Source organism: Amphibalanus amphitrite, unplaced genomic scaffold (genome assembly GCF_019059575.1).
Source record: "Amphibalanus amphitrite isolate SeventyFive unplaced genomic scaffold, NRLGWU_Aamphi_draft 000013F_arrow, whole genome shotgun sequence".
Taxonomy (NCBI): Eukaryota; Metazoa; Arthropoda; class Thecostraca; order Balanomorpha; family Balanidae; genus Amphibalanus; species Amphibalanus amphitrite.
The window spans coordinates 1528109-1544354 of NW_024881509.1; the positions used below are offsets into that span (position 1 = coordinate 1528109).

The following is a 16246-nucleotide window of genomic DNA, read 5'->3' on the forward strand; positions in this document are numbered from 1 at the left end:
GATCTCGCTCAGGTGCCTGAGGCAGTGCGGCCCATCCTAGAGGATCACCCCGCTGTTCTCAGCCCTAACCAGCCTGACTACACCGACTCGCCAATCAAAACCACTCACTTCATCGACACCGGCAGCGCTCCACCCACGTTCGCCAGCCCACGCAAGCTACCGCCCGACAAACTAACCGCAGCAAAGCAAGCACTCGATGTGCTGCTCAAAACAGGAGTGATTCGTCCGTCTAGGTCCCCGTGGGCCTCACCCATCCACATGGTTCCGAAGAGTACCCCTGGTGAGTGGCGTGTCACCGGTGATTACCGCGCGCTCAACGCCGTAACCAAACCGGATCGCTACCCACTGCCGCACATTCAGAGCCTCTCAACCAAGCTCCACAACGCTCAGTGGTTCAGCAAAATCGATCTGCTCCGTGCATATCACCAGGTGCCTATGAACCCCGCTGACTCAGAGAAGACGGCCGTCACCAGTACCACGCCCTTCGGCTTGTACGAATACGCCTTCATACCAATGGGGCTTCGCAACGCAGGTGCCACATTCCAGAGGGTCATGGACGGCATCTTCCGAGACGTGCCGTGCGTGTTCGTCTATCTCGACGATATTCTGGTATTTTCCGAGAACCAGGAGCAGCATGAGAAAGATTTGCGCCTCGTGTTCAGCAAGCTGGCTGAGCACAAGCTTCGCATCTCACTGGAGAAATGCGAGTTCATGAAGAAGTCACTCATTTTCCTCGGTCATGACGTCACCAGCACAGGTGTCACGCCTCCCAAGGCCAGAGTGAAGGAGATTCTGGACCTTCCCCTACCGCATGACTCAGAGTCACTGCGTCGCTATCTGGGACTCATCGGCTTCTACCGGCGTATGATTCCGCAATTCGCCGATGTCACGTTCCACCTGACCGAACTGATTCGACTCAACCCAAAAAGCAAAGAACTGACGTGGACAGAGGAACAGACTCAGGCGTTCAGTGACAGTAAAGCGGCGCTGGCCGGCGCCTGCACTCTTCCACACCCAGTGCCACACTGCGAGCAGTACGAGCTCGTTACTGACGCATCACAAGTCGCGGTGGGTGCCGCGCTCCATCAGATTGTGGACGGAGTACCCGTTCCCATTGGCTTCTTCTCACGGAAGCTCAGTCAGGCCCAACAGAAGTACGCCGCGTATGACAGAGAGCTACTCGCGGCTTATCTGGCCACACTCCATTTTCGTGACATGATCGAAGGCCGCCACGTTACCCTGCGAACAGACCACAAGCCACTCGTGCGCGCTTTTCACAGCCCGCACACGGCTAAGTCTGACCGCCAACAGCGCCACTGGTGTGTCGTTACGGAATACATCACGGAGGTCTCGTACATTCGTGGCAGTGACAACGTGGTGGCGGACTGTCTCAGTCGCCCGGTAAATGCAGTGTCCCTCGATGAATGTGACCTCCATTTTATCGCGGCGGCTCAGAAGCAGGAAAAGGAGAGAGACTCCGACAGTGCCGATTCAGAGCACCCGCATGCCGAGTCAGGTTCAGAATCGCGCTCAAAGCCGCAGGACACCTCCAGATTGGAGCCAGTAACACTGTCTGGCGACATCACAGTCCTGTGTGAAAACACTGGACCACATCCACGCCCGTACGTACCAGAGGCATGCAGGCGCGCCGTGTTTGATCGTTTCCACGGCCTGTCACACCCGGGTAGGAAAGGCACCACCCGTCTCATCAGCTCTCGCTATTTCTGGCATGATATGCGCCGTGACATTGCGCGATGGGTGAAGGAGTGTGAAGCATGCCAGGAAGCCAAGGTGCACAGGCACACTCGTTCTCCGCCCGGTCGGTTTGACGTGCCCTCACAGCGGTTCGAAACTGTACATATAGACATAGTCGGGCCGCTGCCCCCGTCAGTACCCCACGGGCACCCCTTCACCGCGCCATTTCGTTATTTGTTGACATGCATCGATCGCGCCACGCGTTGGGTCGAGGCCGTGCCGTTGGTCTCGATCACCGCGGAAAGTGTAGCCTCTGCTTTCCTTGACACTTGGGTGTCCCGATTCGGAGTTCCGCTGCATGTTGTCACGGACCGTGGTTCCCAATTTGAAGCGGAACTGTTTGCGCACTTGTCTTCAATGATAGGTTTCCATCGCCTCCGAACCACTGCTTATCATCCGACGTGCAATGGAATGGTGGAACGGGTCCACCGAACGCTCAAAGCCGCGATCAGGGCGCGCCGGCAAGAGTGGCTGCGCGCGCTACCAGTAGTTTTGTTAGGTATAAGAGCTATGCCAGCAGAGTCGTGTTTTTCGGCATTCACTGCCGTCACAGGCGCGCAGGTGCTGTTTCCCCGCTGCGCCGTCGAGAAGGTTCCCGTCGGGACAAAGTACGTCCAAGAACTGGCAAAGCGTATGTCAGAAATCGATTTCGTCACACTCTCACAGGGCTCGAACCACGCCCGCACACCACCGACGCACGTGCCACCCGATCTCATGACATGCACACACGTGTGGGTACGCGTTGACCGCGTGCGGCACTCTCTGGAGTCCCCGTACCGCAGCCCCATGCGAGTCATCAGACGCAGCCCTAAAGTGTTCACGTTGGAGCTGCCGACTGGCGCCCACGACACTGTAAGCGTCGACAGACTCAAACCGGCACACATGCCGCCACCTGAGGACACGCTTGGTCCGAGCAGTACCGAGCCTACGGCTCCGGAGCAGCAGCCGTCACCGTCGACCTCGCTCGGGCCCCTCGCCACTGGGGCGCCCGACGAGCCGACACAGACGCCGACGACTACAAGACCGTCCAGCAAGAGGACTTCAAAACCTGGAGTGACGTCTTCCGCATCGCCGGACAAGGACGACAAGCCGTCCGCGGCTGCGCCAGTGCACACCCGCAGCGGCCGCCGCGTGCAATTCCGGCCGCAACCGGACTTCCGATACTTTTAAGTGCGCCCGCGTACGTGCGTTCGAGGACGATCCTGATCGCGTGGCGCCGACAGTGAAGTGATAACTGCGTCGCGTGGTGTAGTGATTCTTGCGTCGCGCAGGACCGTGCAGTGACAATTGCGTTGCGCCGTACCGTGTAGTGATTATTGCGTCGCGCAGTGAAGTGTCGATCGCGTCGCGCACCGAGTGATGTGAAAAGTGATTGTTTTGGCTTATCGTGTATGCGCTCCGCGCTGAGGCGGTGAGTACTGTGGTGCGCCTGCGTTATTCGTTATTCGTTGCCTCGTCCCTTAGGATGATGTAACAACCACGTGTGTCGCCGGCCGGCACGGGAGTCCCCGGGCCGGCGCAGACCGATTCGCGCGCCGACTTGTTGTGAGTTGTGACGTCGCTACCCCCCCCCCCCCCCCGGTGCTGGGGGCGGCCCAGGGCGCGCCAGTGAACCTTGTACCCTTTCACGAGGCGACCGCGTGTCTGCAGCCTGCAATGCAGTGATTCTGCTGACCAATCCGCGCTCGATCCGCCGCCACGTTGTCTCCGAGTGTTTCTGCGCATGTCTGGGGCCCGGCCCGCTGCGTCGGGCCGCGCGCTCCCCCGACATTCTAGGCCGAGCTCTTGACCCGAGCAGACGCGTCACGTCTGGCTCCATTAGGCCCGTTCTGTCCGGGATTTAGAACTTTTAGATTAGGCAGGGCATACTTGGCAAACTTGGATTCCATTCTTGTCTTTTCGTCACTCCACTGCATGATTCGTTGTTTCGGTTTTTGACTTTGTTTTGGAACTTAAAATATAACAACCCGCTCTTCAATTAATTCTTTTACTTGGGGCCGTTTGGATCGAACTGATTGAATTTTTGGAACACGCACCAGGTTGATATTTTCCATTTCTGATTAACGTAAAATCCAGTCACTAATATGTGGTGAACAGCTCCACAGCACCACAGGTTAAAATCCTTCTACAGCATCCTCAAAACCAGCGGCTACCAATACCGTAAAGAGCGTGCCGTGTTTTCGATTTCACAGAGTTTTATAAGATTGCGTACTATATATCGAGCCTTCTTAAGGTCAAGCTACACGGGACACTTTTTCGGTTTTTGATTTTTCGTTTTTTTCGCTTTTTCGGTTCGATTTATCGCTTTTTCGCGTCGGTTTTTTCGCTTTTTTCGATTTATCGCTTCGTGACTTGAGTTTTTCGAGTTTCGCTGATTTTTGTTTAGTTGGAACGCGCTGTGCAACCGCCAGCTCTTTTTATTTTGTTTGCAACCAGTGCAATGCTTGGGTCGCAGTTTTGCCTAGGGGCTTTATAGGGGTCTGTTTTGTTGTCTGTTTTAACAGATGGAAATTACTTAAACTAGATCTCGTCTGTTTTGTAGTAGGAAACTGGCTTGACTAAACTTCCAGCAGCTCAGCTACTAACCGGCGCCCCGCTGGGACTCCTGGATTTCCACGCCCTGCTGGAAGGTGGAACACCCCTTCTAACTTGGCTCCTGAGCAACGTAGCGACACGCCGTAGGTGACACTTGAAAGAGCTAAAAAATAAGGAACAAACTGCTTCGGCCATTTTTAGGTCAGGTGTAGGCCAAAGGGCAGGTCACCAAAGGTAATCGAAGGTAAAATGTGCCATATTCCGGTTCATTGTGTCATGTGTACCTACTTGCATAGGCGTAGGAACAGCTGGAACATTCTGGGTGCAGAAATACATCCAACCATCGCCCGTGGAGCGGGGGGGGGGGGGGGGTAGGGAGCGGCACCGGGTGGGGGGCTCATTTCGATCTTCGAGGGGTGTACTATACGACGTCGTAAGGGTATCGGAGAATTGCATTTTGAAGTTTTGATAATGTCAATAATTCACGCACAGGCGAGGTGCCCTTCACTCGACTATGCATCGCTGCTTAAACTGTTCGGCTGCGAATCAGTGAGGTCACGATTCACACAGTGTGACATCAACTACATGCGCTCCGTGTTCAGTGGTCGCTTGGACTGTCCCGACATCTTGGCCATGTTTTCTCTATCGGCACCCGGCCGTCGCACGCGCCGTCCCGAGCTCTTTCATGTGCCGCGCGGAAGAGTGGACACTGTGAAGCGAGGATTTCTGATTCGTCTTCCCCAGCACGTGAACTCGCTTGTCCACAGCAGCCCCGACGCCGATTTCTTTATGCCTAGCTGCAGGCTAAGGTCGGAGATAGCCAAATTTGCTAACGACCAGGGAACATACTTAGCCTAAGGTCACTGATATAGCTCCTCATGTAGCAACTAGCCGATACCGGTTTTATTCTCATTGTCATTGTCTACACTCATTTTTCGTCTTTTTTGTCTTTTTATTTCATCCACTGTCATTCTTGCTTATACCTACACTCTTTTAGGATTTCAGGCTATTGCCTGTGCTGTTTACTTTTAGGGGATTTCTCATGTCAGTATACTTTTAGCCTCGCTCATTAGCCAGGCGCCTATACTTGTATATTCTCTTAGGCTTTTGCTCATGTCTTCTATATTCTTAGGCTGTTGCCTGTCGGTTTACTTTTAGGCTCTTGCCATCTTGTTAATTTATTTGGATTTTGATCAGTGTTATCACTCATATTTATTTCCATCCAGTGTGTGTGAGTGGTTGTTATTGTCAGTGTGCGACTGCATCCGTAAGTGGGGCTTTGCCTGTGGACGCTATGCCAATAAATAAACAAATAAACAATAAACAGTACAAGCGGCCTATTCGGGCCTGTTTTCAAGATACCGAGCTAAAACTTTCTAGAGTGGGTCATGTGTATGTGTTCTATCACATGTGTTCCGTTTTTTTTTCACCTGAGTCCAAATATATATGTAATATATGTATATATATATATATATATATATATATATATATATATATATATATATATATATATATATATATATATATATATATATATATATATATATATATATATATATATATGTTACAGGCAATGTGTGGAATCAGGCATTCTATAGAATGCCTAGGCATTCTATAGAATGCCTGACCGACCAGGCATTCTATAGAATCCCTAGGTATTCTATAGAATGCCTGACCCACCAGGCATTCTATAGAATCCCTAGGCATTCTATAGAATGCCTGATTTTCAGGCATTCTATAGAATGCCTAGGAAATACACGAATCTTTCCAACATATCAGTGTATGTTGTATACGAGTAAGATTATGAGCACAGACCGACATGTAACATTACTATTTTCTGCCAGGCTATACCTTGCGGTCAGCTATTTATGTTCATTCAGTCAAATGTTCATTCAGTCATTCATGTTCATTCAGTCAAATTTTCCGGTCAGGTATTCAATCTGACCTTATTAGGTCAAATTGTATCAGGATTTCATTCTGAGAGTACAGAGTATTTATCTTAACGCTAGAAAGACGATGGTGGTAATGTCAATATCGGAAACGCCTTTGGTAAAAAAAAATTACACAGAAAAAAGTTTGACAAATCGTCCATTTTTGGAGGTGTTTGCCTTCTAAGGAATTGATTTAAGGTCAAACTGGAGAAAAGGGATACGAGCCAAAAATGGACAAAAATTGGCCTGACCCAAAAATGGCTTAGCTATTTGTTTTAGATATGGCATCCTTTCGAACATTGCCAAAGAAGAACTGGAGTAAAATTTCATAATTTTGACGACCTTTCGAATACTGCATGGCCCAGAAGTCAAGCTGGAAGGGGAGATCGAACAACACCTAATCCGGCTCTTGTTACGGCCGGGCCACCGCCCGGACGTGGAATAATGAACCATTTATTCAGGTTATTCCCTGCCATTACAGTGTGGGTTGAGCTGTCCATTGTCCATGTATATTGAGAGTCGTTACACGAAGTGCTTATGACGACATAAAATGTGACCTTTGATGTATTCTTCACCTTCATTTCTAATATCAGAACAAAGCCATCGTCATTCGCAATCACTTTCGATTCAAGCCTACGGTCCACCCTCCCAGCCAACACTCTTCTAATGCAGCTTCGTATCTGTAGCAGCATAATCCTCCGAGGGTAACCGTTGAAGCGACTGGTTGGCCTGTGGCTCTCCCGCGTGCCTTGCGCCGTGGCTCTCGCGTGCCAACGGGATTGGATCAGTTGCTGCTTGCGGCGCACAATTTGGTGGTCGGCATAGCCCAATTTCTCCCTCGCTTCCTCTCAACTCATTGCCCTGAAATGGTCTGAAAATTAGGTAAACAAATAGCATTACTGCCACTGACCCCTAATTTTCGAAGTGTGTTTCGGACAATCAAAATACTTAGGCATTCTATAGAATGCCTGGGAGCTTAAGCCAGGCATTCTATAGAATGCCTAAGCAGTCAGGGATTCTATAGAATACCTAGGGATTCTATAGAATGCCTGGTCGGTCAGGCATTCTATAGAATGCCTAGGCTTTCTATAGAATGCCTGATTCCACACATTGCCTGTAACATATATATATATATATATATATATATATATATATATATATATATATATATATATATATATATATATATATATATATATATATATATATATATATATATATATATATATATATATATATATATATATATATATATATATATATATATATATATATATGTACATATATATACATGTATGTTATGAAGACAAAGAAGCAAATGACTCGAAAGATGGGTAGAAGGGAAAATATCCTGAACTCATACTGCATGTGAAGTAGCGTTGATGCGAAAAGGGGTTTTTGCTTCAGATTATTGTGGGTGCAGAATGCACTGTCGGCACCTATTCGATAATTATTGTGGGTGCAGCTGCAGAGCTGCATCCACTGCACCCATGGTTCCTATACGCTTCTGTGTACTTGTAACCTGAGTGTTTAGAATGACGTTCGTTAAAAACGCCTTTCAATTTTCAGTTTCTAGGCAATGGGGGGGGGGGGGGTCGCAAAATTGACGTGGCCTTGGGCTACCGATATTGAAATTATGTGATATACATTTTGTGCATACTGCTACTTTCTTGAATTGCTGAAAGTTCCAAAGCCATCCGTTACCTGGTGTAGCAATGATAAGCATTGGAACATTTTCTGAATTGGTCACACTGACCACCTCACCAGGTTACCTGACCTGGTGACCTGACCTTGAGAGACCTTGGTCCTGAAGTGTTCATAGCATGTGTAAAAAAGGTGCTTGATAAGGTGTGACAAAAACAGTGGCGCGAAACGTCACCTTTTTTTAGATATTAGCGAAAATCTGCAGGTGGTGTTCTAACGCCGCTCCCCTAGCAGGGCGCGGCTATGAAGCATGATGAACAGGTTTTACAAAAGATCATAAGATGAAATAAATACGTGCATATATCTCGCATAATTAACCGCTATTCAATCCTTTCACGTGGAAAATATGTGCATATCGACACTGAAATACTATTGAGCGATTACATTCCTTCCTTTCCATTAGGAGTACCGAAATATGAATCGTTGGAAACATGCATCAGTATCACCACATCGTCACGTGCTGAAGCCGAAAAACTGATTGTCGATCCAAACTTTTGGGTTGGACGAGTCGTTTCGCTTTTTCGCTTTTTCGATTTTTAGAGTCGCTTTTTCGCTTTTTAGAGTCGTTTTTTTCGTTTTTTTCGCGTCGCTTTTTCGAGTTGCTGATTTCGTTTTTTCGGTTTCGCTGCCGTGGAGCTACACCAATGTTATCAAGTGAAGCTGATCGTCTACTGAAGCCGAAAAAGCGAAAAAACGAAACGAAAAACCGAAAAAGTGTGCCGTGGAGCCTGTACTTTAGAGTGCTGTCATATCCATTTCACGACGTTTATAAGATTGGGCCCAGGTCACTTATTAATGGGTGGCGGAGTAGTTAGGAAAAATATGTCGTGGAATGCCCCAGTTGTTAAAAACAGTTACAGAAATTACCCTAATAATACGAATTCAATTGAACGTTTCTATACACAAACTAATACATCCATGATATACATTTAATCAAAAGGTACAGTTATCGCGTAACCTTGTACTCTAATGATTTATAATACAGACACTTGCAATGCTAACGCTTAAATTGTATATAATTGTAGATTCGTCATTCGGAAACGAAGGCTTCACGGTTAACACATTTTTATTCCTGCTCGCTGCTTAATACATATATGATAATTAGTGGCTAGAGATTAGGACGTCTGTCAGTGCCGTGACCTGAATCGATTCCCTGCGGCTCTGTCATCCGGCAGGAGCACCAGCAACCCCAACATGGCTGGCCCGCTGGACGCCGACTCGGAGGTGGGCCATATCCTGGGCCGAGCGCTGGACCGGACGGCCAGCCTGCGCACAGGTACCGGCCGGCCGCAACTGCACCCTACTACTGCACCCTATTCACACCACACTCACACCCTGCGCACGCTACACAGTCCATTTGGCAATAGGATCTGGGCTCGCTCGTGTCGCAATAGGTGCGGTTTTGATTTTGAATAAATATCATTAAAGAGACTGTCCCACCTTTGCATTAGTTCTGAGTTGAGATAGCCAAGTTGGCGCCCAGGTTCAGAAACCACTATATATCCTGGTCGCAATGTCCTCAGTTTCGTGGTGTTAAAGAAATTCTTTCCCTTCATTTGAAAAGTGGGCCTTAGCTAAGGCCCTATCTCTTAACTATTAACGGCCATTTGATGACGTCATTAATCATTTGCCTTTTGAACGCCTGTCAAACATTCAAGTGAAGTATCACTTGATTTACGAATAAGCCAATCAGAGACATTCTTGTTATTGTATGAGCCGCGTCATATTTGAGAGCAATACATGTATATTTACTGCCAAATTTCCCCTCACATTGACATGAAGTAAATCGTTCATTACGTCACAGATTCGATATAAATGACGTCACGATGAAATATGAAAGTCGCAATATCTCAAAAAGTATACGATGAAAACGCGTAAAAACTTGCAGAATTCGTCAAAATATCATGAGTAACATTTCCGAATCCTAAACGGTACTTTTTTGAAGGTGGGATAGTCCCTTTAACCCGCGCCCCAGTGGCGGTCTCAGCCAACTTCGCCCTAGTGGGGGGAGGGCATATGTTACCACCCACCTCTAACTCAAAAACTAAGAGGGCTAGAAAGACGCGGTAAAAAGCAGTCGATAGCTCTCAATGCGTACGTTTGAAAGTATTTCAGTCATTTTTCATCTTAGAGCAATATTGGGGTCACCAGAGGATTTTGTCATTATATTTTTCAGAAACATGCCGTTATCTCAGGAAATGTGGTAGCTACAAAAACGCATGGAACAGCAATCGATAGCTTTTGAACTCTTCTTTTGATAAGGTCATTATCAAAATTGACCTCAGGTCAACGGTTAAGCCTCCAGAGGGCAAAAACTCCAAAAATAGCTGTTTTTACGAAAAGTGTTTTTCGACAATAACTTTCGACTACAAAAAGCCACGACATTTCTATTGCCAGAATCGTGTTCCTCTCGCCGAGACGCGTCGAATGAACTATAATTTGACCTTGAAAGGTCAACTTGAAAATTTGGCCTCAGGTCAAGGTCATGACCTGACCGGAAAAGGTCATGTTGCATATCAGTCGATGCGTCTCAACAAGACAAACACAATGAGACCATCCCCAGCGTTCTATCTCTTTCCGATCGCGAGTTATTGGCAAAAATCTGTTTGTAGCCTCAAATGACCTCGCATGACCTTTCTAGAGGCTATCAGCAAAAATGACACCTAGGTCATCACGGGTGGTCCAAATCATTGTGATTCTGAAATATTTGGACTGTTCCTATACGTACACGTGGATCTAGAGGCATTTTCATTTTTCTCCATTGACTTGTAATGGAAAGGTCACGCCACTGACCTGACCTTAGGTCACGGATATAAAAAAAATCCGAGATATACAAATTGTAGGCACCCATAACAGCATGCAATCCACCAAGTTTAAAACCTTTCTGACAAACACTGCAGGCTGGACATGATTGCAAACTTTTTTTAGGCTTGGTCAGTTAACTTGACCTGGTGACCTGACCTGACATGACCTGGGGTCAAATATTTTACACATTGTCCAAAATTGATGTACCAAAAGCTACCCCAAGCGGCGCGGCGCTACGCGCCGCGGTTTTTTATTTACACGCAAAAAAGGCAACAAGGTGGTAACATATGCCCCCCCCAGTAGCGGCGGAACACCTTCAGTTAAGAGGGGGCACTGCCGACTTTTGGTCCCATTCTTTCCATGCAACGCCCATAGGGCTAATGTTGAAATGTCAAAATCAAAGGAGGGCACGGTGCCCCGGTGCCCTCCCCGTTCCGCCGCCTATGCCCCCCCCCCCCCACTGGGGCGAAGGTTAAGAAAGATGTCTTGCCGATTGATCAAGCGTCTAGACCAGTGGTCGGCAGGTCCTCTGGGGTCGTGCCCCCTTTTTGGGCATCAAGCAGGGCCATTACCCCCACATACCAGATCCCTTACTGACATAACCAGCGTTACCGAAATTCCATTGTGTTCCCGACACAATCGCACTATGCCGGTAACAATGTTCGTAGAAGAGTTTTAGATAAGAGTTTATTATAAAGGGCCGAAATGAAATCACTTGCCGATAAATGTAGAAATAGCTTGAGAAGAAAAACGAATATCCAGCCGATACCGGTGCGTCGGGGCGGCAGCACACCGTCGAGCCTTCGTGGGTGCGCCGCAGCCGCACCCCTTCGCACAACGGTCAACGACCAGGAGCACAGGGACTGAGGCGCGACACTGTGCGCCTCTTTCGGTCCCGTCGAGGTACTACGAGCACAGGGACCACGGGACCAGGATTTTGTCATTATATTTTTCAGAAACATGCCGCTATCTCAGGAAATGTGGTAGCTACAAAAACGCATGGAACAGCAATCGATAGCTTTTGAACTCTTCTTTTGATAAGGTCATTATCAAAAATGAGGGACTGAGGCGCTCACCGTGCGCCTCGTTCGGGTCCGGTCGTTGCACCACTATCACGCGCACAGCCGCCGGCTTTTAACCGACGCACAGTGGCCCTTTTTCAGAATTAGCACGCATAAATTCAAAATATTTTTTCTCTTCTTTTGAGTAAAAAGCAGTCTAATCGTGTGCAAAACATTCCAAACTATCCGATGGTGCTATTTTTACCTCCTAAAAAAATAATTACCTTTGGTAAAACTGACCGCAAAATCGAAGTTTGTCAAGAGGCGTGCGGACACCACCGGCGGACCCTAAAAGGTAGGGTGAGATGAACATGAATTTGTAAGACTTCCGATGGGAAAATATTAAAAAATTAGTGGCATGGCTGTGAAGCTGAGTTTACGTAGAAGCCCTAGAAACCACTATTTTGATTGTATAAACTTAAATAGACCACTTTTGCCGAATATTGTGGACACAGTAACAGGACAATTATTAACTGGAAATGGCGGCATACATATGAAGCCTTATGTTAAGTAGCACACTCTGGAACATGTATTATACATCGTTCGCATCGCCGATCTCTTCTGACCATGTCCTCCAAAGGGCATCGCGCCATTTTGCGCCATTTTGCTTCTACGGTGGATAACGTGAGCCAGTCCAGTCCGCGAGCGGCTGTGGCTCCTGTTCGATACGACTAAGCTCATTGACCTGGCTCGAAGCTGGTGTCACCTGGTGTGCGCCTAAATGTGGCTTGACTTTTGCCATAAGATGTGCTAATTGAAATGTCATGTAGGCATAACGCTGTGCCCAAGAAAAACTGTCCGATTTCTTGTCGCGTTTGATGTCCAAGCCGCACAAGTCCCGTGGTCGGCTTAAAATCTAACGTCAAAAGCGCCTATGTGTTTGCATTGTTCGCGTCGCGCTGAGTGCTGACCTTAGTTGCTGCCCGGCCGGGGCCGACTAACGGTGGCCTGCAACAGCTGTAGATGCGGTCACGTAACGCCCTGGGGCGTCCTGGCGGTCAGTGCAGCGCGGTCGGCTGGCGGGCTCACCACACTTGCGTACGGAGGGGCCTGGGCCGGCGGGCGAGCCGTGCGAACTTGCGCCAATTCTTGGGTCGAGCGGCCTGTCGCTGTTGGGCCGAATCTCCTTGGGCAGTTCGTTTCTTTTCTTCTCTTTGCATTGGCAGGGAATACGTCCTTGATCACGTGGTGATGTCTTGCACCACTTTCAGACTAATGCGGGAATTAATGCGTGCTAATTCTGAAAAAGGGCCACTGTGCGACGGATGAAAGCGAAAGCACAGCATACAGGTCAAGAAACGAAAGCAAAAGTCATTAGAAGTGCCTCTAGCGCCGAGTAAAAGCGCAGAGTGAAAACACAAACAAGTAGAATGTAACAGTTGGGGCGTTCCACGACAAATCGACAAATAAAACATTAAATTTGCACCCTCATATTTTATTTTTCGTTGAAAACTGGTGTAAGGGGTTGTGATGGGCGGGGAAGCCAGCTGTGGCAAGGATTTTTTTCTTCGAACAACGGTTTCCGAGATATAGCTCGGGCAATTCCAGCAGGTCGCGCTGCAGCCCTATGTTTGGCGGCCTATAACTCAGAAACTATTGGTTTTCTACGATAAAAACTTCATATGGTTCAACGCACAATCAGCCAACAAACATTTTGGCTATCTCGGATTTTCAATTTTTGAAAAATTTTGATCACGTGACCTTTTGACCTATTTTTCGAAGAGTGACCTTGATATTTTCCCCACTGAAAGTTGCAATTTTGTCTGATGACGATTAAAGCCTTATCAATTGTCCATTCATATGCGAAAATAAAAAAGTGGATATCGCCCTACGTTGACCTCAGGTCAGGTCATTTTTATGACCTGTCCATTATTACGAGCGGGAGCGACAGCGAGATCTCGAGAATAAAGCAAGATAGCGACAAGCGGTAAACGGTGCAGGGTACAAATGGATAAGGTCTATAATTTTTACTGAGGTCATTTTCAGGTCAGGTCAAAGATGACGTCACAGGAGCAAAAAGGAAGTCAAAATTGCGGCACTACATATGTATGAAGTTTTTCACGAATAACTTTCAAGGTATCCCAACTAGGAACAAACTAATAGCACCATCGTGATCCTCTCGTCGATCCGCATCGAAATACATGTATGTTGACCTCGAAAGGTCGAAAGGTCAAAAGTTGACCTTAGGTCTCGTGACGAGCGGGAGCGACAGCGAGATCTCGAGAATAAAGCAAAATAGCGACAAGCGGTAAACGGTGCAGGGTACACACGAATAAGGTCTATAATTTTTATTCAGGTCATTTTCAGGTCAGGTCAAAGATGACGTCACAGGAGCAAAAAGGAAGTCAAAATTGCGGCACTATATATATGAAGTTATTCGAGAAAAACTTCATATATATGTAGTGCCGCAATTTTGACTTCCTTTTTGCTCCTGTGACGTCATCTTTGACCTGACCTGAAAATGACCTCAGTAAAAATTATAGACCTTATCCATTTGTACCCTGCACCGTTTACCGCTTGTCGCTATCTTGCTTTATTCTCGAGATCTCGCTGTCGCTCCCGCTCGTAATAATGGACAGGTCATAAAAATGACCTGACCTGAGGTCAACGCAGGGCGATATCCACTTTTTTATTTTCGCATATGAATGACAATTGATAAGGCTTTAATCGTCATCAGACAAAATTGCAACTTTCAGTGAGGAAAATATCAAGGTCACTCTTCGAAAAATAGGTCAAAAGGTCACGTGATCAAAATTTTCAAAAATTGAAAATCCGAGATAGCCAAAATGTTTGTTGGTTAATTGTGAGTTGAACCATATAAAGTTTTTATCGTAGAAAACCAATAGTTTTTTAGTTATAGGCCTCCAAACATAGGGCTGCAGCGCGACATCCAGGAATTGCCCGAGGCTATATCTCGGAAACCGTTGTTCGAAGAAAAAAATCCTTGCCACAGCTGGCTTCTCCGCACATCACAACCCATTAGACCAATTTTAAGCAAAAAATAAAATATGAGGGTGCAGGGCACTTGTCGATTTGTCGTGGAACGCCCCAGTTGTCGGGAGCGTGGCCGCCGCTCGGACCGGTAGCACCATGGACAGGTTTCGTCGGTAACATAGCCGGCCCAGATTTTGCCAGCGAAATCTCAATAGGAACACCGGCGAAACGACTATGTATATACATATTTACAGGTACATGGGACGCATATTGCTGCTATGCATGGATTAGTTGGATTACTCCAGAACGCACAGGCGAGTAACGGGTCTGGTCAGCTCCCCGCAGGCGGTCTTGACGACCGCAGCGCGCACACGGCCGTCTGTGCCGACGATCGGCCGCAATACGCGGGCCAGAGTCCACATGCCGCGAGGAGCGTTATCCTCCGCCACGAGAACCAGCTCGCCGGGTTGGAGGTTCTCCTCCTATGCCGTCCATTTCCGCCGGGCCGTCAGGGTGGGCAGGTACTCGCGGCGCCAGCGGCGCCAAAACTCGTCGGCGAGTCGCTGCCCGTGTCGCCATCGTTTCCGAGACGACAGATCGGTCTCGGAGAAGACGCCCGGCGGCAGATTGGGGCTAGTGCGAAGTTATTCACCAAAAACTGAACCGTACCTTGGGGCACTTGACCTGACCTCAGAGGTCACCGGTTGACCTAGGACCTTAAAATCGGGTACCAATCTCTGCGTCTCGTAACGGCGCACACGCTCGTTTTTTCCGCGACGCGCTAGCTCCACCAGGGGCGAAACGGCGAGGGGGGGTCGTACCCGCCCCCCCCCTCGGCCGGCGCGTATGTAGAAAACCAATAGGTCCGGCGAGGGTTAAGTCAATGGGAGAAAACTAGGGTGACCCGCGTGCTCCGCAACGCGAAAAGGGATATTTTCGATCGGCGGGTGTTCGGTTGTTCTTGTGTCAGTTGGGTTATCTATCCATTTCGGTCGATTGATTTTTGACGGCTAAACGTTTTGGTTTGTGGAAAAAATATCCACCGCATCGAGGTGCCCGTGTCTGATAAGCATGCTTTCCACTTCAGAATCTGTCAAATGTGCTTTATAATTTAGGCGCGTAGTTTTATGACAAATTAAAGGCGTAGATAATTTTCACTAAAAATCGTTTTGCAGAGGTTTGAAACATTTATATTTTTAAGAATACTGTTGCTTGTCATGCAAACGTGATGATTGGATCTTGGAGAGAATTGAATGCTCTTTCCAATGATAGCATTTTCAATTGTCAAACGTATCAGGTTAAGCAGCAAAATCCGTGTAATTATTTAGTGGCACATTTTGGACAAATACCATTTAATTCAGCGATTTTTTCCACATTGTTTTTGATCAATTAGCTTTTCACAATTTTTCCATGAGAGACGGTACATTTTTATTGCTAATAGGCGCTGTTTCAACTCATTCCGTCTGACGATCACCTGAAATTAATATAAATTCCAAAATCCGTCCAAAACGTCCATTTTTC

General features: G+C 47.6%; 1 protein-coding gene across 3 annotated transcripts in view; it reads left to right on the forward strand.

Moving 5' to 3' along the window:
- The window catches only part of LOC122383748 (dedicator of cytokinesis protein 7-like), a 649924-nt gene that overhangs the window by 307038 nt on the left and 326640 nt on the right, over positions 1-16246 (forward strand). For all 3 annotated transcript variants that reach the window (XR_006256886.1, XR_006256885.1, XM_043370493.1), the window contains exon 18: positions 9101-9201. Coding sequence is in view for 1 of the 3 variants with exons in the window: in XM_043370493.1 (XP_043226428.1) it covers positions 9101-9201 (101 nt within the window). In the remaining 2 variants the exon portion in view is untranslated. The remainder of the gene's footprint in view (positions 1-9100; positions 9202-16246) is intronic.